This window comes from Nothobranchius furzeri, chromosome 2 (assembly GCF_043380555.1).
Source record: "Nothobranchius furzeri strain GRZ-AD chromosome 2, NfurGRZ-RIMD1, whole genome shotgun sequence".
Classification (NCBI taxonomy): Eukaryota; Metazoa; Chordata; class Actinopteri; order Cyprinodontiformes; family Nothobranchiidae; genus Nothobranchius; species Nothobranchius furzeri.
Genome location: NC_091742.1, coordinates 54943510 through 54967360, shown reverse-complemented (window position 1 = coordinate 54967360; position 23851 = coordinate 54943510). Strand labels below are relative to the sequence as shown.

The 23851-nt window shown below is 43.1% G+C and overlaps 1 protein-coding gene across 1 annotated transcript; it reads right to left on the bottom strand.

Moving 5' to 3' along the window:
* Window positions 1-805: 805 nt before the first annotated feature.
* On the bottom strand, window positions 806-23455 carry LOC107377340 (calpain-5). The gene is made up of 13 exons (XM_015946869.3): window positions 23286-23455; window positions 14201-14378; window positions 9041-9172; window positions 8743-8954; window positions 5634-5826; window positions 5355-5548; window positions 4976-5053; window positions 4464-4884; window positions 4279-4401; window positions 4012-4208; window positions 1497-1615; window positions 1266-1402; window positions 806-1189 (listed from the first exon to the last, which is right to left on the bottom strand). The coding sequence occupies exons 2-13, from the start codon at window positions 14363-14365 to the stop codon at window positions 1013-1015; spliced, it is 2148 nt and encodes a 715-aa protein (XP_015802355.1). The 5' UTR covers window positions 14366-14378; window positions 23286-23455; the 3' UTR covers window positions 806-1012.
* Between the last annotated feature and the right edge of the window lie 396 nt (window positions 23456-23851).

The following is a 23851-nucleotide window of genomic DNA, read 5'->3' as shown; positions in this document are numbered from 1 at the left end:
GCATCTGTTTTGGTGGCCTGAGGATCAGGTCTCTGCTTTTTGCAGATGATGTGGTCCTGTTGGCTTCATCAGAACGTGATGTTCAGCTTTCGCTGGAGCAGTTCGCAGCTGAGTGTGAAGCAGCTGGGATGAGAATCAGCTCCTCTAAATCTGAGACCATAGTCTTAAATCGGAGAAGGGTAGAATGCCTTCTCCGGGTCAGGGATGAGGTCCTGCCCCAAGTGGAGGAGTTTAAATATCTCAGGGTCTTGTTCACGAGTGAGGGAAAACTGGAGCATGAGATCGATAGGCGGATTGGTGCTGCATCTGCAGTGATGCGGGCGTTGTACCGGTCTGTCGTAGTGAAGAGAGAGCTGAGTCAGAAGGTGAAGCTCTTGATTTACCAGTCGATCTACGTTCCTACCCTCACCTATGATCATGAGCTTTGGGTAGTGACCAAAAGAACGAGATCGCGGATACAAGCGGCCGAAATGAGTTTTCTCCGAAGAGTGGCTGGGCTCTCACTTAGAGATAGGGTGAGAAGCTTGATCATTCGAGAGGGGCTCGGAGTAGACCCACTGCTCCTCCACATCGAGAGGAGCCAGTTGAGGTGGCTCGGGCATCTGGTCAGGATGCCTCCTGGACGCCTCCCTGGTGAGGTTTTCTGGGCACGTCCAACTGGGAGGAGGCCTAAAGGTAGACCCAGGACACGGTGGAGGGACTATGTCTCTCAGCTGGCCAGGGAACGCCTTGAGATTCCTCCGGAGGAGCTGGCCCAAGTGGCTGGGGAGAGGGAAGTCTGGGCCTCTCGCCTTAGGTTACTGGTCCTGCGACCCGACTCCGGATAAGCGGATGAAAATGGATTGATGGATGAATGGATGGATCGACATCATTTTATTCATTTTCTACAACATTCCATTGGATTTTTCCAGAGATTAAAGGCAAAAAATACACATAGCCACTTTAAGCCAAGTTATTTCTTCATCCATTCAGCAGTTTGTCCATCAGCTCCTCTTGCTACCATGTCGACCTGTCACAAGTCTGTGAGACAGATGCTGGAAGATGTTTCAACATGGATACAGCATCTGGATCCTGAATGCAGTGACTCGCCTCGCAGATCAATCACGAGTTTCCGACTCCTTTCTGACTCTGACGTCTGGAGTTGGGCCGTTCCGATCAGAGAGTCCCACAGCAGACCTCTGCTCCACAACTACACACATAAACACAGTCAGACTAATACTGAGTGAGATTTCATTTTAAGTTTATGTTATGTGACGATGTCAAACCTCTACAGAGATGTGAATGTCGGGATATCGTCTGTAGAAGATGGTCCTGAGGTTGAACTCTGGGTTCCTTTCCTCTCGGAACACTTTTGTCCTGATGGTGTCGCTCTCACACCGCAACACGGCGTAAACATCTGGAGCTAGGGGTTGTAACACCAAATACAGTGATTCAAAAATGAATAAGACATTTACAGAAAGACTGTAAAAACTAGCAGCACAAGATAGCTGAACCACCTGTTTCTTTGGGAGGTCTGAGTCCAGATGCCCTGCGGAGATGGACCGTGGTCACCACTATGGGCTGAGGTAGGACACACTGGAGCAATGAAGGACACGGAACCTCATCTTTCAGTTCCCTTTAAGGAAGAACAAAGGAAAATTAAAAGCCCAAGATTAATTTAACTCAATCTTTTCTTTTGCTAAGATTTGTTGTGGTGGCCATGAATTATCACCAAAAGTTGACAAATGGGGTTGACCCCTAACAGCTACAAAATGTATCTCTGAGTGTGTGAAGAGGGTAAGTCTTAGCCACCACAACTCAACAGCTAAAAAACTGTCAAACAGACTGAGTTAGAGTCCTGTCTGCATTTTCTAATATCAGTTTAATGTGGCACCTTCTGAAAATTAAAAATAAATCCATCCAGTGGTTCACAAGACAAACTTCCAGAGGTGGGACCATGTCACTGCTTTGCAAGTCACAAGTATTTCCAGCCAAGTCTCGAGTCAAGTCTAAGTCAAAGACAACCAAGTCCAAGTCGAGTCCAAAGTCCTTAACTTTGAATTTTCAAGTCATAATCAAGTCATCTGTCTAACTTCAATTCAATGACAGTGAAAATAAATAAATTCCAGAATTAAATCTTCTTAAAGCTTCTTTTTTTTTTTGCTCAAACAAGCAGAAAGTGCAAACGAAACCGATTAAAAACAAAGTGTTGCTGCATTTAGCCGTACAAGATCAAACCCAGAACGAAGACGGATTTAGGATTTTTGTCCATGTCATGCCACTTTGTGCTAAAATATCAAATAAGCTCACATCATCATCAAGTCAACAAATGCAAGTCGATTCAAGTTGCAAGTCAATGGCGTTCAAGTCCGAGTCAAGTCATAAGTTTTAATAGATTTCATCAAGTCAAGTCAGAAGTCATTCAAATAATGACTCGAGTCCAAGTCGTGTGACTCGAATCCACACCTCTGCAAGCTTCAACTAAACTTTCACTTTTCAGCAGGCTTTTTTTTCCCAAGAACAAACAAAAATGTTTGTTTCCAAAGTAAGTGTGGTGGACAACTCTCGGCTACTACAACACCAAGTTTCAACTCAGTATTGGTCGTTTTGACTGAAATATAACACCTTTTGTGTTTACCAATATGAAACTGTGGTGGCCATCTTTAACTTGGTTATAAATATAATGAAAGTATATCTAGTAACAGCTGTCTAGGAGTTCCCACAACAATGTATTTTAGATACATTCCTTTAAAACTGAGTTACAACCATTTTTCTACCAATATGCCGCAGTGGTCATTTTGATTTTCTAAGAAGGAAAAAAACATACAGAAGAAGTGTACTCGCTTTAGTTTGGCATGCAAGTGTGCGGAGATATGGAATAAGATTAAACATTTTATAAGGTCAAGGTCAATTTTATTTATATAGCACATTTTAAACAGCTGTTGTTGACCAAAGTGCTTCACAGCATAAAAAAGCAGATCACAACATAGCATGTAAAAAAAGTAAAACTAAGCGACTAAAATCAATTATAAAAACAAAGTTAAAATATGTAAGACAAAATATTCAGGACAATCCTTGATAAAATGTCTGTTCCCAAGAAATGTTCATCAGAAATAATAAAAAAAATAATGGAAAGACTCAAAACGATAGCTAAAAGAGGTAGAAAATACCTAATTTGTTAATAATTAAAAGCCAGTTCATAAAAATACATCTTTAACAAAGTTTTTAAATGACTCAGCATCTGAGCAGCCCTAATATTTGCAGGGAGTCTATTCCACATTCTGGGACCAGCCAGAGGAAAAGCCCGATCACCACGGGCCTTCAGCTTAATTCTTGGGACCACCAGGAAATTCTGATTACCAGACCTCAAGGCTTTTAGAGAAGCATGATTTTCTAAAAGCTCCGATAAATAAGAAGGAGAAGAACCATTCAACGACTTCAAAACAACAGAAGTTTAAAATGGATCCTATAAAATACAGGAAGCCAGTGTAGAGACTCCAGCACTGGAGAGATGTGCTCCCTACGCCCTGTGTGCGTTAAGAAGCGAGCAGCCGCATTCTGGACCAGTTGAAGCCGGTGAATGGATGACTGCTCAAGGGCACAGTACACGGAGTTGCAGTAATTCAGTCTACACAAAATAAAAAGGTGGATCACCTGTCCAAACATATTTGGAGGGAGATAGGGCTTCACCTTGTAAAGGAACTACCATCTTTTAATTTTTTTAATAAAGGATCTTAAAGATAAACTGTTATCATGCTTTAGCGATTTTCTGTGTTATACTGTAGTTATGCTGACTGGTCCCATTCTTGGTTTTGTTTACGATTAAGGTGAAAGCTGAGACATGTGATGTGTTCTGCCTGGTGGGGAAACTGTTTAGAGGTTCAGAGGTGTTGCTGATGATGTGGGTGAGTTTTTGGGTGGGTGACTTAAGTGTTTTTTGAGTGGAGTCCATTTCAAAGAACCGTGCCATTTGTGAAGCAGTAACTGGGTAATCCAGTGAGTTCTGTGAATAAAATGAAATGAAACAGACACCTGAGTTTGATGTGAGAGTGGGAGAAGAGGCGAAGCAGGAAACGCCCAATGGAGCCCGGGAGGAAGGTGGTGGGCAGCACGACGTAACGACCTGGCGCTAGCGTTCTCCTCAGAGTCACGCTACGAGAGTCCATGTAGATGGAGCTGGCTGCCTGCTCCACCACACGCTGCACCCGGCTGCTGCGGTTCGCCTCCACCTTCAGATTATCATATTTAAAGGTTTGAAGATCAGCGGAAAGGTGTCTCGTTGTGTTCCGCTCAACCCACCTTCAGCACCTCAAAGCCAATTGGGAGGTTCTCTCCTCCTCCATTTTTCTTCCAGATCCTCCTGTCCTCCTGCTGTAGACAGATCAGCAACTCCTCCTCTTTGTTTTGCACCTCAAACATAAACTACAAACAAAGGGTTTATTAATTCTGGAGCTCATTTAGAGAAGTTTCTCCTTTAACCTTACCTGTGGATTGTATAAAAAGGTGTCCCTGTGGTTGATGCATCCTCCACATCGACTTCTCCTGTCCATCGACACCTCCCAATCTCCACTCTCTTCTGAATCCTTGGTCCTTTTTTTCCTAATCTTACCAGCATCACAGTCTCCTCCCTTTCGACTCTCCAGATGGGTTTCTCCAAGCTGGGTCTCTTTCCGACTACCCCGCTGCCCGGTCCCTTCAGGCCTCACATTGTTTCTGCTCCGAGTCAGAGGGGTGTTACTGTAGTGAGTGGTGGAGGGAGATGCCCCAGGGTGAGCAGGAGCCAGGGCCCACTCTCCAAAGCACTTCACCTCCCTCCAGTGTGATCTGGGCCATAGAAGATTCCTCTCCACTCGCCGGCACACCACCACGTCTGTGAAGTAACGACAGAAGTCCTGGAAATTCATCCTGAGTGAGAACAAACCGGCATGAATTCAACCAGAAAATGCAGAACACGTCAAAAAAGTTATTTATTTCTAACGATTTCAAAAAGTTGCACCAGAACTCCCCAACGTCCCGAACAATGAGCCCCATCTTCTCCCTCTCTGCTCGACTCAACTCCTGCCACTGCTTTGACCTGCAGAGGGTGCACAACAACAAGAAGTAGACAGCGTAAAAAACAAGTAGTGCATGAACTTGTGGAAACCCTTCACTGGTCCATTGTGGCTATTTTGAAAGTTTCTCAGACCTTGGTAATGTAAACACCAGATGTTCTCTTGTAAAACATTTCCCTGACTGTTGTAAAATGTCTGAAATTGTCCAGAAAGGTTGCAACAGTGTTGTAAAATGTTTTAAAGCACATTGTCAGCTGAGGCTTTTATTCCTCGAGTGCCTACAAAATAGCAGAAGCCAGAAGAAATGGTTCAAAACATCCTCACCCCTGACTCCAGGCACCCCTCCAGTCCGCGGTGCCCCATGGGTTCCTCATCCGCACCAGGAAGACTCGAGGCGACCCACCCGTCCTCAGCAGCCTCTCCACCAGCCTCACCTTCCTCACCGCTGTGATCCCGTAGGCGTGTCCCCGCACAAGTCCACAGTCCAACACAGACTCCACAGTCTCCCCCTCAGCAGGCTGACAAACATAAAATAAAAAAAAAAGATTCAACTAATAATTCAGAAGTGTCCAAACATGATGTTTAGAATAAACAGATTGTTACCCGTATGGAGCAGGTGATGAGGGATTTGTGCTCATGAATCTTTGACAATGTCTGGAAAAGAGACTTCCTCTGATCTTTGTGGAGGCTGAGGGCCTTACAGTCCAGACTGAGGGACTCTGAAACCCCACCAGTGAAGTCGATCAAGGCCTCCGTAGTGTTCCCTCCTTCCAGAGCTTCATAGCAACCGTTCAGTCTGACAAAAGACCAAATATCTGTGTTTATACTTCTATCCATGGACGTAATTTTTTTTTTTGGGGGGGGGGACATGTCCCCCCCACTTTTTCCAAAGTCAAGTTTTGACCCCTGCACTTTTTACCATCCAAAAACAATATTACGCTATATTAAATTGACACTGGTTGAGCTCTAGGACCAAGCGGAAAACAACAGGTTGTGTTGAAGCCTGTTTCCCATTAGAACATACTGTAAAGCCACCCCCCACCCCCCACTTCTTAAGTGAAAATTACGTCCTTGGTTCCAGTGTTGGGAGTAACGCGGTACAAAAGTAATTAATTACTGTAATGCATTGCTTTTTGCAGGGAAAGAAAATGGTAATATTTACTCGGTACAATTGTCAGTAACGCGGTAATTACAATGCATTTTTAAACCCAGAATCAAGATGTGTTCCTTAAAAATTCAAATTGTGGGAAACCCGAAAAAAGTTCCAGTATCTGCATATATTACGTCATTTATGGACTCAGCTTTGCGGGCAGAGAGGACGCAGCGGTAACGGCTCAAATACTCCAGCTGCATCCTGCGCGTGGCCGCTGTAACATTCACAAAATCGCTCCACTAAAACAAAAAAATTAACCTGCGATCGTTCATATCAGCGCATGTTCTCTGGTATTCTGTACTTTTCTGACGTGCTTTGCAGCAGCTGAGTTAATCTGGGCTCCGGTGATTTCAACTCATTGCTGCTGGAGCGCCGTGCATGTGAAGATCCCTTTGGCTGATAGTTAGAAAGTAGGAAATCTAGGAAACAGTTTTTCTGGAAGACGGAGAAAACATGCAGCATGCAGGAAGGTTAGAGAGAGAAAGGGCAAGAAATTATTCAACTAAAATCAAGAAAACAAAACAAAGTGCTTGAAAAGAAAAAAAATGTAGGTAAATGTATCCCCAATACTCATTTTTACCAGTGAAAAGCAATAATATATAAGCATTTAATGTTTATACATGTGATAGAATCAGATCACACCAGAAGTCAGTCCCACATCCAGGGCTGTATCAAGGCATTTGGAGACAAAGGCTAAATAGACTTGGAGCCCCCACCACCTCACTCGCCGCTCAGTTAATCTAAGATGGCAGCGTGCTGAGAGTACAGTTTGTTGTTGCATTTATTACATAAACAATCCTTCTAAAGATCTCTTTTTAACAGCAATCCTAGCTCAGACACCACATCACCTTCCACCGGATGTGTCATTAGTTCACCGGGCATCAGATTACCAAACTCATACTGAAGTTGCTTTGTTGAAAGTAACTTAGAGTAATGCAAAAGTAGTGTAATGCCTTACATTTTAAAATCAGTAATATTGTAATGTAATGAATTACTTTAAAATGAGGGTAACAAGTAATACATAATGCATTACAGTTTTGAAGTAACTTGCCCAACACTGCTTGGTTCTATCTACTCTCATACAACCACCTACCAACCTAACAACATTCAGCAGTAAGCAGAAGTCTTAACCCTATCCTACATTTTTCATTTTCCTTACGAGGAGCCAGACTTCCCAATGGTGTCATATGGAAGAACCCATGTGATACCACTGGAGAGTCTGGGTGACACCATAAATCTTCTCAGATTTATCCACAGAATAAGACGGATGGTGTCCTTTTTGGGGTTTAAAGGAGATATGATTGTCCATGGAACAAACCAACTACTAAAGCTTGCTTCAAAGTAGTCTTGACCAAGAAATATTGGTGTAGTTCTTTGTTTTCTTGGGTTAGGGTTTGCCACTTTTTGTATTTTTGTCTGAATAATTGTGTGAATAGCTTACAGCACTCAAACTTTTTTTTGACAAGAGATTATTTTGCTCAAACAAGGAGGGAAATCCAAATGGTCTTCAGAGTGTGGGGTGGGAAGTTTCTACTGTTCCTCAACTTCCTAAAAGTGACCGCAAAACAGAATCATGGGCCTCTTCCACTAGTACCTACTTAGCACGGCTCCACTTGATTTAACCCAACTCGGCATGGCTTGGGTGGCATTCCATTGTAACTGAGAAGCAGCTCTAGTTGGGAGGGGATTACCAAAGGGGGTGTACACAAAACTACAAAAGTAGCATAAGATGATGCGTGACAGAAAAACAACGCAACAGTGGCGGACATGGTGGTGATGTTGAACAAGGAGTAGGCAAAAGACTCTGGCACAACCAGTGACTCCATCCACTAGCTAATCAGTGACTGGCAGTCACCGGCATCACGTTCCTGATTAAAATGCCATTGAACCAAACTAAATCCATTCGAGTCATGCTGAGTAGGTGTGAATGGAATCGAGTGCTAGTATGGATATTAGGTTGCCACACATTTTTTTTAGCACCAGCTTTGAAGTAGTACCAAAAGTACAAAGCTGGACCAAAAACACACCATTAGAGACTGTTGGTCACTGATTGACAAGGGGGTGGAGTCATCCCTGTAAGCCTTGCTGCCTACATACTTTCCAAGTCTTTATTTCTCAGAGACTGACAAAAAAACCACCAACTAAGCAGAATATTCAACATTGCTATGTCCTCCATTATTTCATTGTGATTTGTTTCTGATCACCTCAGATTACTTTTGAATTCGTGGGGCTACCCGTCTAGCACACTTACCAGATTTGTTATAGAAAATCACCTGAACCATATAGTCGGGCCATGCTGAGTAGGCACTAGTGCTACTAATAAACAAAAACACATTTGCTTGTTCATTTAAATAATGTTTTAAAAAACAAATAACACAACACTCCCAGGGATTTTCTGCTTTAATGGCCATTCATTGGTAAGGTCATCACTCAAACACAAAAATACCACTTGCTGGCGATGGTTTATGTAGGTACTTCCTCCTATCGCCAGAAAACTACACACTGTCACTTTAAAGATAATGCTGGTGTGGTGTTTTAATAGTTTCTGCTGCTGCTTACTTGGCGTAGGCCTTCTCTAGAAGGGCGCTCCAAAACTCTCTTGGTGTGGCAGAGCGACAGAAGAGCAGCAGTCCATCCTCACTGACCGGCAGACGATCATCCACCACAACATCTGTCCAGTAGCCAAAGCGCCAAAACCGAAAATGGAAGATACCTGCATATAGGTCAGGACGTTTTGGGTTCCATTCCTGACCCATATGGTCTGGAATGACCTGCAATAAGAAGCGAGATGGACAATGCAGATTCAATGAGGAATAACAGAAGTGAGACACTGATTTCTAAGGTGCGAAAGGAAAACCTTCTTCCACAGTGATGGCTCAGATGCCAGGCAGGAAATAGTCGCCACCATCCAGCAGTTACCCAAGCTGCCTTGGTGCAAGTCACGAGTGCTGATGCCGTCCACAAACAGACGAGGATCCTTACATATTTCCTGTTTAAAATCAACAAAATAGCAGAAAATTACAAGTAGAACCTGAATAATTGTGAGACAAGCAACACTGATTTGTCTGGACACACATTAATGGTGTTTTAAAGATAATATTCCTCTCAGCTGTGACTGACATAAAAATTCAAGAAAACACAAAAAAGTTGGTCATATTAAAAATAATCCAGTAAATTTTAGTAAAAATCTGGCATTGTTTTAAATAGCTTTATCGTTTTTTTTAACAATGGTTTTGTTTCTATTGTTTTGCTTTTTTTTTTTTACCTGAGTAACATTCTTCAGATTTCCTTTACTAACCACTAAACCCTGTCACTGATGTTTTATTTGAAATTCAGTTCATGCAGCTTTAAAGTAGAGGCTGACCGATATATTCAATTTTTTTTATATCGACCATCGGCCAAAATTATTTTTAAAAGTCGATAAAAAAATTGTTTTTAAACCAGGCACCTGTGTGGCCAACTGCCACCACTACTAGACTGAAGAAAGGACCCGAAGGACCCCAACACAACATTATGTATTTATTATTTTTATGTTTTGAGGTTGTTTTGTATTTGAAGTTTAATAAATATTAAGAGATTTATTGACTTCATTTATATTTCACACAGTGAGTGTTCAGCTGTCTTTCACAATCAAAGGTTTATAAATATTGGCCTTAATAATTGGCTTTAGATATCGGCCACCGGCAACAAAATTCTTTAAAGACTGGTTTTGGCGTCGGCCTTAAAGAAAAACATATCGATTGAGTTGTAGTTTAAAGGTCTCATTTAGTTTTTTTTACCTAGATTTCAACAAATCTGCTCATATGAATGAATGAACTTGTCGTTTTCTGTAGAAGAAGAACTCTGGCACTCCTTTTGAGGGGTTTGTCGAAGGAGCGTAGGGCAGAAGATGACTTCCATGATACGTGGACATCTAGCCTCTGATTGACCCACAGCACTCTTCCACTGCCTTTGTTTGCTCTTCTTTCTTGGTAAAAAATGTAATTTTGATATTTTATCGCAACACATGCCTGAACACAAAGTCATGCTGTCGAGCTGCTAATGCTAACGGTTAGCTTATACTAGCCGAGAGAGCCTTCTGCGGTCGCAAACCAAGGTATGTGAGTCTAGTTTACCCTGTGACATAAAAGAGACTGGCTTTTTCTGACCTGGTTGTTGTCCCACCTGTTTTTTTAGCGACTTTTGGAGGCGATGGGGGTTAAAGAAAATTTCTCCTGTCAAGCATGCATATGCACCAGTGACTGATTGTATTTAAAAAGAACACGGCTTCTCAGCGTACGAGCCCTTTAGGATTAAACGGTGATCATGATGACAGCAGCAGTTAGTGTCATCATCACTCAGCTTTAGAAGGTCTAGAAGCAGATTCAGAGTGTCAGAGCACAGCTGAGCGAGCAGATTATGTTGATATTAGAGTCAGGTAACTGAAGGAGTGCTGCTGGATCTCACACACACACGCGTACGCGTACGCACACGCACACACACACACACACACACACACACACACACACACACACACACACACACACACACACAATCACGAGATGATATCGGTGTCCTCTAATCTCCTGAGACCCAGCACTCATATGCTAAGCTTCCTTGTATCATGATATGTTATTCTGGTCAACTTAAACCTGTTTTCCATATTCAGGAATGCTTTTAGTTTGAACTATTTTATTATAAATGTATATACAGTTTAGTATTTTAATGCTTTAACCCTTGAACTGATTAAATTAAAAATGGACACATGCAATAAACCATGAGTTTAAGATGTGTACTCCCCTGCTACTTTATTAAGTACACCTGTTCAATTGCTCATTTACGCAAATATTTAATCAGCCTATCAGACGGCAGCTACTTGGTGCATGTGGGCATCTAGGGGTTGTTCCATTCTTGTCCTGGAGAACCACTGCCATGGATGTTTTAGCTGTTTCCCTGCAACAGCACACCCGATTCAACATCTGACTCGCGTCTTCAGCAGGTCCTCAAGTTCTCCCATTTATTTTAAATCGGGTGTGTTAATGCAGGAAACACACACAAGCCAGTCTGGTCTGAGAGTTTGAGAGACTGCTGATCTACTGGGATCCACATCCGTCTCAACTGTTTACAGAGAATTGTCTAAAAAGGAAACTGTCCAAAGAACTTCAGTTATCTGGAGGACAAGGCCTTGTTGAGGTCAGAGGAGAATGGGCAGATTGGTTTTCGATGAAATAACGACAACAGAAATAATAATAATACATTAAACTTATCTTTTTAGGACACTCAAAGACGCTTTCATGCACTCTCACATTCACACACTGCTAGTGATGGTAAGCTACTTTGTAGCCACAGCCGCCCTGGGGCGGTCTGACAGAGGTGAGGCTGCCATTTGGTGCTGTCGGCCCCTCTGACCACCACCAACACAGGCAAGTTGGGTGAAGTGTCTTGCCCAAGGACACAACAGCATTTTACCCCCTGGTGGGAGCTGGAATCGCACCCATGACCCTCCTGATCAGGAGGCAACCCGCTCTACCACCTGAGCTACTGCTGCAGTAGCACCAGTAACTACAGATTCCTATGAAGATCTTTAGAACAACATCTCTTAACCACAAGGTGTTGAACCTTGAAGCAGATGGACTCCAGCAGCAGAACACGCAGCTGGTATCAGCTAAGAACAGGAAATGGAGGCTACAACTCACACAGGATCACCAGAACCGGACCAGAAGAGACTGGAAAAATGTCTCCTGGTTTGTGGTTCATCTGAGCTCAGCCCAGTGTCCTACTGTCTTTTGCTTTTAGTGTGTGTGTGTGTGTGTGTGTGTGTGTGTGTGTGTGTGTGTGTGTGTGTGTGTGTGTGTGTGTGTGTGTGTGTGTGTGTGTGTGTGTGTGTGTGTGTGTGTGTGTGTGTGTGTGTGTGTATGTGTGTGTGTGTGTGTGTGTGTGTGTGTGTGTGTATGTGTGTGTGTGTGTGTGTGTGAATGAGGGTGATGTGGGGCCATTTTAATCTGTAAGGCACTTTGAGCTGCATCAACTGTATGAAACGTCCCACATAAATAAAGTTTGATTTGGATTTCAGCTGCAACATTTCTATGGTCGGGTCAGAATTTGGTGTCAGCATAAGAGCATGGATCCGTCACCACTTTTATCGATGCTGGCTGCTGCCGGTGGTGTAATGGCCTGGGGGAAATGACCTGGTCTCACTTTAAACCCATTAGTACCATCTGAGCCTTAGGTCTAGTCCACACGTAACCGGGTTTTCTTTAAAACGAATATCCGCCCCTCCAAAAACTTGCATCCACACCACCTCGTTTAAAAAAAAAAACTCTGTCCACAAGTACCCGGATAAATACGTTGTTAAGGACATGCCAGACCTGTAGGCGGCAGTACTTCCCCCGTTCTTAACCTCGTCCTTCGTCTGTGGTCTTCCGCAAGGAGCAGTAATTCCGTTTGCAAAAACAAACAAGCAAAAAGCGCTTGGACAATTGATAAAGCGAGCGCAGCTCTAAGGGCATCCATGCTGTCGGCTAGTGTAAACACAGGTCGCACACGTGATGTCAGCATTTTTTTGTTGCGGAAAGTGACGTTGCGGACCTTAAAACTCCGGTTTTGTCTGTCCACACGCAGACACCCAAAACGGAGAAAACGCAGATCTTCACTTTGGCCGGAGTTTTTAAAAAGATCCGTTTTCATGTGAAAAAACTCAGTTTTCGTGTGGACGACAGGTCAAAACGTAGAAAAATATCTACGTTTTGGCAGATCCCCGACTACGTGTGGACAGGGCCTCAGTTCTGTGTGTTTTGTCGGTTCATTGTTTCCATGTCCTGCGTGAGTTCATCATTAAAAACCTTTACGTCTTCCAGTTTGTCTGCCTGCTTCTTCACCCGTGTGTGGATCCTCACCTCCGCTCCACTCACCAGCACGCGTGACACCATGTCCATCCCTTCATGGCCACATGGACCCATCTTCTGATGGCTACTTCCAGCAGGATAAAGCACCATGTCATAAAGCTCAGATCATCTCTAACTGGTTTCTAGAACATGACGGTGATGAGGGCCTTTAAAAGTCGCCAGATCTCAATCCGTTCCAGAACCTTTGGAATGTGGTGGAACATGGAGAATCACATCATGGATGGAACCAGAACCTCTCAGGAATGTTTTCATCACTTTAATCAGTCTGTGCCTTGAAGAATCAAAGCAGATCTGAAGGCAAAAGGGTCTCCAGCCTGGTAATAGAAACCGATGCCTAAAAGTGTCCAGTAGTGAATTTTTGTTTGATGAGACCATCAGAACTGGACAGTTAGGACAGTAAGTGTGTGTGTGTGTGTGTGTGTGTGTGTGTGTGTGTGTGTGTGTGTGTGTGTGTGTGTGTGTGTGTGTGTGTGTGTGTGTGTGTGTTTTCTCGTCCAGCTCTCTCCTGTCACACTAACAAGAAACACTAGAATACGGTCTAACTCTTAACCTTTGACCCTGACTCATCAGATAAACTCCAGTGTGGTTTCACTTCAAATGCTGTTGGCACACAACAAACTCTCGGAACTGTTGATTTCAACCAGAAAGGAAAGTTTTCATGTGCTGGAACAAACCCTCAAACTGCAAAGTGACAACTAGTTTCCTAATGAGCCCTTAGATCATGAGACAATCCCTCCAGAGAGGACCTGAACAAATCTAGCTGACACCAGCCTTCCATGATAAAGTTACACCCTGTTCTAAAAACACCTGGGCTATTTACACCGACTACTGCTGTTTTAAACTCAACTGCACACACACACACACACACACACACACACACACACACACACACACACACACACACACACGCACAATAACTAACATGGCTGTCCATCAACCCCCTCAGGGCTCAGGTTTCTCCGCCTGATGTCTGTCCAATTATAGAAAGTGCTTTAATGAGATCCCTCTAGAAATGCAACATGCTGGCTTTGATTAGAGGGGAAATGTATCAAACAGCTATTGGCTGCTGTTTAAAATTTGGCCATGCTGTTTATATTTAACTGGACGAGGGTAGGAGGCGTGGGCAAGCTCACCCTTGGCCTCTTCCAGGCCAGTCCCGGTGGGGGAGTCCTCTTGTAAAACAGGGATTGGGTGGTGGCGGGGAACAGGGGATCCTTGAAGAGCACGCCTCGACGCAGGCAGGCCCGCCTCAGCTTTTTAAAGTTCTGACCCTGAAAGTCGTTCACCTGCTCCAGCATTCTGACGAGACACCTGATGTAGGGGGAGGAGAAGGTAAACAGAATTGGTGACTGACTCGAGCATTTGATGCATCAACGGATATACAGGTGCTGGTCATAAAGTTAGAACATGATGACAAAATTGATTTATTTCAGTAATTCCATTTATGGACCAACACCAGCAGATGTCATGGCACCCCAAACCGTCACTGAGTCAGGGGCGTGTCCAGGGAGTGGCCTGGGGTAGCACATGCCACCCTTAGAATCTGATTGGCCACCCCAAGTGCCACCCCACTAAGTTCCAGTTTAAATTGACTTTACATTGTCGACAAAAGGCTTGGGTTGTAAACTCCAAAATAGTGTGGTTGCATGCACCTTTAACCTTGTTTTCTAGCCCAGGCATGTAGTATTACCAGTATTTAATATTTTTTCATATTCACATACATAGTATTTAGAGTCCCACTCAACTCCAGTTGGTGGCAGTCATGCCACAAGAAGTGACTTGCTAACCACCACAAAAGTAGAAGATGAAGAGGGAAAAAATGGTGATTGTGCAAAGTGAAACTCAAAAATTCACTAGAGAGTAAATAAATAAATATACATAACCATTGGTGCCACCCATGAATAAACAAGTGTTCCACATGGGCCTCCCCATTTTAAAAGTCCTGGACATGGCTCTGCACTGAGTATAGAAACTTTACACTGGACCTCAAGCAACGTGGTTTCTGTGGGTGTTTCTCAATCCCAAGGAACCTTGCCTTGATGTCTTGGTCCCGCCCCAATTAGGAGATACGTCTCAGGAACCACCAAGGCGAATGTGTGTCAACTAATTGTAGCCATCGGGCTAAAATCTAAAATGTTTTTTTTTATATCCAAAGCAGTTAGCTATGATTGGTTAGTTGCTTTGTAGTTGCAGCTTCGGTGGCTAGCAGGTAGTAACTCTCTTACATATTTCATTTAACCAATATACAACACAATTTAAAAAGTGAAAGGCTCATTATAAATTTTTATTGAAACTTAGACATATAAAATATAACGTTACCTTACGTGATTGCCACGGAATCTGCTGTCATGTGAGGTAAGTCTTTTTCAATTAACCATTTTCTTTGTCCTCGTTAGCAAGGCGCCTGGCCTCGCAAGACATCGCCTTGCGAGGCCAGGCGCCTTGACACTGAGAACCATCCAACGCCTCTCCTCTCTTCCTCCAGACCCTGGGACCTTGATTTCCAAAGAAATTTCAACATTTACTTTTGTCAGAGAACCCAACTTTGGACCACTCAGCAGTAGTCCAGTCCTTTTTGTCTTTAGCCCAGGTGAGATGCTTCTGATGCATCAGCAAATTTTTACCACAATTAAAGGGGCAGTGAATGTGTAATCAATACATTTTCAGTGGTCTCAGATAGGAATGAATGCCTTACCAAAAAAAAAGTAAACAGAAGCGCTTGGATCAGCAGGGCCAAGTCTGCTGCAGCAGAGAGTGGCACAACACGGCACAAGTCTTTTTTCCTAATAATTAGACATCTCGCCTCCGACTGGATATCAGCAATGCACCTTTACCACTGATTTGAAACACTGATGTTTAATCTCCACAAATAACACAAGCCCGGAGGAGCTTCTGCCATGTGGTGAAGTTGCCAATACACAATAGTTAGTTTCTACTAGCTGAGTTCCAGGTATGTCAGCTAATCTTTTTCTAAGTCCTAACAGACTGGAGCGGCACTCTGAAGTTGCAAGTGGAATATTCTTGCCACAGGGGCGATAGGGGCTAGCTAGGTGGCCTTTCATTAACCCTGGAAAGGGTCATTTTAGCACATTCTGGCTCAAGAAAATGATTCAAAATTATGAAAAGGTTGCAAAGCACCTCTTTAAATCTTGGAGGGTAATAGACAATCCAGCAGAATTGAAGGTTTAACATGCATTAAAAAGTGGATGTAAGACACTGATTTTGAAGCTTAAAAAACTGAAAAGCCCCCTAGTGGCCGGCTGCAGTTTATGTTTAAATTCCTGCCCCCTTCATTTTCTAAAGAAAAGCTAAAGAATCAAGTCATTCTAATTAATTCCAAACAAACTAATTTTGTCTAGTGCAAAGCCTCTGCACATGTACGCATAAATCGCATCATATTCAGTTTGTTAGATCTGAGCTCCTTTCAGGGGTGGTTGGCCTCCAGCAGCATCAGGGTGTTTGTTTGTGGGGCTACGGTCGTAACACACAATGTTTTAGTCATTAGTTATATGAACTGCTGGGCTCTCATGACTCAGCATCTTGTTTGCACATGTGAGTGTCTAAGTCGGCGTGTGTGTGTGTGTGTGTGTGTGTGTGTGTGTGTGTGTGTGTGTGTGTGTGTGTGTGTGTGTGTTGGTACAGTGCCAGAGTGAAATCTCTTGCTGCCCTGAGGATAAAATCCAGACCATACAGGTGCTGCTGCTGCAGATACCACTCAGGTCAATGTGATTAAGTGCCACTGAACATTAGAGAAAACCTGAAAGTACCAGCAGAAAAAGTGCAAATTTACAGGATTTGGTCACTTTTCTATGCATTTTAAACTGAAACTAATGGTGGCAACAGCCGTTATTTTTTTTCACAACTAAGTTTGTGCTTTTCACACAGTTTGAGGTTTGTCCTGGAAATGTTTTTTTTTTATTTCTTCTTTTCGAGTTAAAAATATTTTATAAAAAACTCATCTAACTGGGTTAAGAGAAGACAGGTGATTAGTGAAACATGATGAGAAGATGTAGGATTAGTTATTAAAGTTTTAATTGACCAATTTGTATTGCAGGAAATCAAAGAACAACTTCTTTTTTATTTCTGAGACACACGAGGTTTTGTTTGGTAGCAGAGTCCAGATCTGACAGGCACAGCAGCACCAGAGGCTGAGAGCTAATGCTCTGTGATGTCAGCCAATCGTGGTCCAATAAATCTATGTTTGGCAAAGAAACTCAGCCTTAGGACTGGTTTTCTATTAGCTGTTAGAAGCACAAACCAATCAGTCTTTGTGTAAGTTTGGGACGCCCTTTTCCCAAGTTTAACGACAAAAACTGAACAGTTGTTTTACTAAAGCAGGTTCATTTGTCATCACTAGGGTCTAGTGCAGGGGTGTCAAACATGCGGCCCGCGGGCCGGCTCCGGCCCGCAAGCGGGTTAAATCCGGCCCGCGAGTTGGTTGTGTAAACTTTATTTTCATACTTTACAATGTAGAGTGAAAATAAACTTATCTTTGTGAGCAAGTTTCCTCTGTAATGAGTATAAATAAAACAAAGCTGCGCTCAAGGCTCACACAAGAACTTGAATCCCATCCTGAAGTTGGCTTCCACTCGGGATGTGACTTCTGATGTTGATGTGCTGGTGAAAGCTAAAAGATGTAAAGTAAAATGAGTCAAATATACTTTAAGTGCTGCATGAAATTGATCTTGCCATGTGATCAGTAAGCTCTTTGAATCACTAAGGAATGTTTTTTTTATTTGTTGATTTTTTTATTTTTATTTTTTTCAAATTTTCAAGTACACTTCAGGTGTTGTACTTGTACTATTTTGGATACACTGTCCTCAGGCTCCAGCCTTGTTTTATATTGATTGTATTAAAACAAAGAAAACAATCTGAAGTTGTTTTTAATTTACCGGTCCGGCCCACTTGGGACTAGATTTCCCTCAATGTGGCCCCTGAGCTAAAATGAGTTTGACACCCCTGCTCTAGTGGATAGAGAAGTCTTCATCTGCATGACCAGGTGTGTTTCTCGCATCCTTGCGGAGAAGTTTTGGACCGCTGTTGGTTGTTTCAGTTGATTGGGGTTTGCAGATGTTGGTAAAGGTCCCACCACCAGATCCCTATCAGGCTGAGGTCTTGACTTTAGTTAGACCAATGCAACACATTTTTTTTTCTGCTTCAGTGTTTATAGTGTTTGGGATCATTGTTCTGCTGCGTGACCCAGATCTTCACCATGTTTGACATGTTTTGGCTTCTATAATATACCTGTCACTTGTAATGCATCTCTTACCCTATGATCACAACGACCGAGTAAAGAAAATAAATGCATTAGACCAGGGCTACTCAAGTTCGGGCCTCAAGGGCCGGTATCCAGCATGTTTTAGTGATTTCTCTGGTCCAACACACTAGTTTGAGTGGTTGAGTCACCTGTGCAGCAGCTCACCTGCTAATCACCTGCTGATTGAAATTAGATGTGGTGAAGCAGGGTTAAAACATGCTGGATACCGGCCCTCGAGGCCCAGAATTGAACAGCCCCGTAGACCCTCGTAGACACGTAGCTAGGTCTCCCACTAAACTAAGTTATTTGTCCACAGTTTGGACTGTCAACCACACAAAAGTGAGGAACAGAACCAAATATCTCCAATCAATGTGGAGATTTGCAAATTCTCTGTTGTCAGCCTTTACTTGTGGACGTAAATAACCAGACTTTTAGGTTTAGCTACATCACTGCTCACAACAAAAATGCTCTGACATCGAATTGTCACGGTCTGAGGTGTATTCCTGCTGTCACTCCCTGTCTCTTGAGTTTTCCCTCTGCAGGTGGGCGTGTCTGGAGGTTGACCAAGCTGCAGCAGATCTGCTCATCAGCCGGCCAGGTGTATTTATGCAGCTGAGAGACTTCTACACTTTGCTGGATGATTACTCTACCTGGGTACCTTCTAAGCCACCTCTTAGTACTATATTCGAGCCTTTTGGACCTTTTTAGATGTGTTTTGGAGCTTGGATTTTGCATTTACCCTTCCTGCTCTTGTTCACCAGATAAAACCTCCACCTTCATCTCTGACTGGCTGAACTCTGGAACTCCTATCATCTGGAACTCCAACCTGCTTGTCTCTCAGCCGCTCCCTGTCTAGAACCACCTCCAGCTGCCCACCTAAGCTCCCTGGGTCTCCACAAACTCAGGTCCCTCTACGTCTCACCTTTTTGGATCTCAGTCCCAGGAAAACCCTCTCAGCCCAGCCCAGATCGGACCACTCCTCCCTCGAGTTAGTTCCCTCCTCTCCAGACTGCAAGTCCTCCGCACAATTCAGATTCCTTGTTCCCTCCTCGAGTTGGATCTAACTTCCATCTGTGCACAGATTTCCCGCACCGACTCCCTGGTGAAAGAACTCAGCTTTGTTTATGCTGCTTCCTTGGTTTCCCTTTTAATAAATTCTTATTTAAACACTTTACCCCTGTCTCTATGCTGATTCTGTATGTCGTGGGTTAGATTTCTACACCGCATCATGACACACACGTGTGACCTGTGTTTATGGTTACTGGTGATGGACAACGTTAAGGCTTGGCTTATTCACAATGCTCTTGATTTTATCGCTGAAAACAAGGTGGTGTGGGCCCTAAATCTTTTCCTAGATGGGTGAGGGAGATCATTTAGTTTTAACCTAAGCTGCCTCACAGCTGACTGAAGAATTCTCTGCAGCAAGGTCCCCAAATCAGCCGTCCACCACCATGCTGACAGTATGAGGTGATGTCAGAGGGAAACCATAAGACCCAGAAAGTTGAGCTTCATCAAATCTAATTGACATAGTCTGCTGGTTATTTGGTTCAGTTGTGTTTTTCCCCTCAGATCCCCAAGTGTGCACACCGGTTCCCCATCAGCCATCTGCTCAGCTGTTCCTGCTTTGCAATCACATCCCTCGGTATGGTAGCTCCCCTGGTTCGTGCACCTCTTATCAGACCCTCCAGTCTTATTATTGAAGTATTTTGAGTACACCTGCACCCTGGGTCCAATGCCTCCTAAAACATGACACTACTATAACAACAACCTACTTTAAGACCGTATGATGGTGTTTTTAAAGGTCACAGAGCTAGTAAGACACACGTGTAGCCAGTGAGCTGTAACAGTGGAAACAGCAGACTGACCTGAGATCAGATTAGGATCAGACTCCGTGCTACGAGTCCGCTGCACGTTGTAAAGACATGACTCTTGAGTTGAAATGATTTGCTTGGTTTTAGCCAATCATTGTGGGGTCCATTGGGGGAACACATCTGTTCAGTCTTTGCCTGATGGAAGCTGGTGCAGAAGCACAGCTGTTAGTTTAGAAGCAACACTTAGCTGTCTCATAAATGACTTATGAGCTTTCCTAAATAGATGAGCAGTAACTATAGCTCCTCTGGGATATGGTCGATGTCCCTCCTCCTTTACAGTCGCTACTTTGCAAAAGATGCACACCTTTGCTGATGACTGTTGAATAAAGGGAAAATTCTTCGCGGAACCCGTTTGCTATGCTCGACGTAATCCCTGTGGAATTTGTTAAAGAAATATTGAAACGCTGCAGCTCTTTACCTTGTATTTATGAGAATTTAGGGACTTGATTATTCATGCTTTCATATTGTTGTATAAATAAACATACATAATTAGGAGTTTTAACTTTTACCATGAAAGTTGGCCTGTACTCCAGAAATCCTGACCACCAACAAATCCACTATAATTTTATACACCGGCTTTATCTTACTCCTAAAAAATTGCATGCGATGAAAATTATTAGAGATCCCAATTGCAAACTCTGTGATTTGGATAGAGTTGGCACGTTTAAACACATGTTTTGGGAGTGCCCCCCAGTCATGGATTTCTGGAGACAGGTCGCAGGTAGGCTGTCTGCCTTGTTGGGTTGCTCGGTGCCATGCTTGGTGGGGGTACTCATCCTAAATGATTTTTCACAAATAAAGCTGAAGGTGGTGGTGCAGAGGGTGCTGTTGGCCGGGCTTACGGCAGCAAAGAAAATGGTGGCTACACGTTGGAAACCACCACATTGCCTCTTCGTGTATGCCTGGACGACATTGTTTTTGGACATAGCATATTTGGAACTTTCTGTAGCAAGAGTGCACAGGGCTGGGAGCGCTACAGTTGAGGCCTGGAGAACTGTTGTGGGCCATTCCCATCTGTACCGGGTCGGCCCGGGCCGGGTAGCGTAGGATGTTTACATATCTGGGTGGCCTGGTATTTTTCCGGGCCAACCAAGGCTCATTCTCAGCCCTCTTCTCGAGGGGGTCTGCTTCAGGCCGACCAGGGCCAACACACCCACTGCTGACAGCAAATTCACACCTTCTATTAGAGCAAGCCTCTGATTGGTGGGTAGAATCAGCCCACATGGGCTTAAGACAAGGATGTGTGGAATCAACCGGGCCAGGCTGGGGCCGACTGGGGCTACCCGGCCCGGGCCGACCCGGTACAGATGGGAATGGCCCATAAACAACCTACGCTACCCGGCCCGGGCCGACCCGGTACAGATGGGAATGGCCCATTATTGATCACCTCTGGACAAATTGTGAGAGTCAATGTGCAGCAACTGAGGCTCTGGACTGATTTCTTCTTTTTTTTTTTTTTTATTTGGGGGGGGGGGTTGTAAATTTTTGTCCCATATTTCTGTTTACTTGAATAAGCGGGTGCAGCTATTAATGTATCTTTAAATAAGCGGGACGTGACATGTCATGCTTGTGATGGTGACAGACAAATATATGTGCATGTTATTGTTATCTTTGTTTTGTGGTTCTGATTTAAAGGAAAAAAAGTTGATAAAAAAAAAACTTTTACCATGAAAGTATTCTAAAATAAACATTAACGCTATAAACCAAATGTAAAGTTCATATGTTCATTTCTAAGGTTTTAAGACCTCTACTTCTTTAACAGGATTAGTTCTCACCTCCAACAGATGCTCCCATCCATGTCAGCTGCCCTCTAGTGGAAGATCTTATAGCTGCAGGTGGCAAATGCCTGTTTTGTATCTTTTATGTTTCTTCATTGGAAAAAATTAACATAACAAATTAAGTTCCAGTCCCACTAGCTGTCACACTGGTGTGAATCTTGATTAATTATAAATTTTATATATTTAAAGGGAAGTAAAATTATTTCAACATTTTTACAAATGTTTATGTATTTATTCATCAGTAATGTCCTAAGAAGAAAAGGCTGAAAACATGAAGCTAATTCAGAGCTAGAGTTGGGTTTGAGAGTAAAAAAGTAATAATAAACAATTTTCATACAGCACCGCTCAAGATAAAAATCAAGAGGCGCTTCACAAGAACAACACATTAAAAAATGGGAAACAATGTTATAAAAAATAGGGAAAAAGAAAATGAATTAGGAAAAAATATTAAGGAAGAAAAAATGAATAAGAAGAGGTTATCATGGTATTCTGAGAAAGAGAACTGGTAGAAACGGCAGCATGAAGAGAGGAAGAATCAACAAAGGTCACAGAAAAACAAGCAAAATGAGACAGACCTCTGCCTTGAAACTAAATCCTAACTTAAACATGAACTCACTAACACATGAATAATCAATAATTATACATCCCTTCACATATACATTAATTATGTGCAAGAACAAGGTTTTGTGCTCCATAGAACATGTGTCTGCAGTAATTGATCCAGAAATGTCAACAATTATCAGACATTATTTTATATTTCTACCTTCAAGTCGCACCAGAAGTTTATTCTCTTGAAAGTTTGAGCTCTTGCTGTGGATCAGGGAATCTGTCATTTTATAATGCTGCTGCTGTTCTCCTCAGAACCAGATGCAGCTGCTAAAGTCCAGATGACTGCTTCTGCACCACTTCTTCCCACTGAAGCTGTCAGCAGAGTCTGGTGCATCACCTCTGTTTCTGATCAGGGATCAGCTGGATGTGAGAGCTGCCGGTCTCCTTATGATGCTGAATCATCTGTGTGTGTGTGTGTGTGTGTGTGTGTGTGTGTGTGTGTGTGTGTGTGTGTGTGTGAGTGTAACTGAAGCTCAAGTGTGTGTGAGTGTGTAACTTCAGCTTCATCTGCAGAAACAATACACACCAAGTCAAGCTAATGTGACATAGCACACGTTTAAAGACAATTAAGGGGAAACCTTGGACCAGTTCAAATCTACGGTTGCTACGGTTACTCTTGAGTTTCAGACACTTTATCCTTTGACACCTGGAGACTGCTCAGCTGCAACATGAACAAAAGTGTGTGTGTGTGTGTGTTACTTACTGCTTCTCTTTGATGATAGTGTCCTTCCTTTCTTCCTCTCCATCCGTTCAGTCACCTCTTTAGTTTTCATTTCATCATGACTCCTGCTCTTTGCTACTTAGCCTTTTCCTTCTCCTCCTTCCTTCTCCTCCTTTGTAGCGTCCTCCTCACACACTCCTGGAGGATCGGTTGCTATCCAGTTTGCTGCCCCTGACACCTGAGAAACCAAGAGGCCACCACCTTCTATTTTAACTGCTTCACTGCCAAACTTCAAGCCAAGTGTCCACAGCGTTTATCAATTCAAAGAGAGAAAACACCAAATAGGTGCGGTTTTGTTCAAATGAGGCCGTTCTTCTTTTTCTATTTTAGGCTGGTTATTTTAAGACATACTTTAAGAGCTAAAATGGGGAAACTGAGAAGCTATCTATAGGTCTAAAGTCTTCTACATCAAAAGGTTATTTATATAGTGTTGATCACAGACTGAGAATCACACAGGGCTTCACGTAGATCAAAAACAACACAAATCATAAAATCATGTTTTTTAAACAGAAATTAATTAGAATCAGAAAAACAGAGTCGTAATATAA

Excerpts from the sequence above, each read along its gene's own strand:
- LOC107377340 (XM_015946869.3), bottom strand. The coding sequence starts at position 14,365 with ATGCTGGAGCAGGTGAACGACTTTCAGGGTCAGAACTTTAAAAAGCTG. Across the intron at positions 9,173-14,200 it reads TGGCCTGGAAGAGGCCAAGG|GAAATATGTAAGGATCCTCG; the intron begins GTGAGCTTGCCC and ends GATTTTAAACAG. Across the intron at positions 4,209-4,278 it reads TTGGCTTTGAGGTGCTGAAG|GTGGAGGCGAACCGCAGCAG; the intron begins GTGGGTTGAGCG and ends GATAATCTGAAG.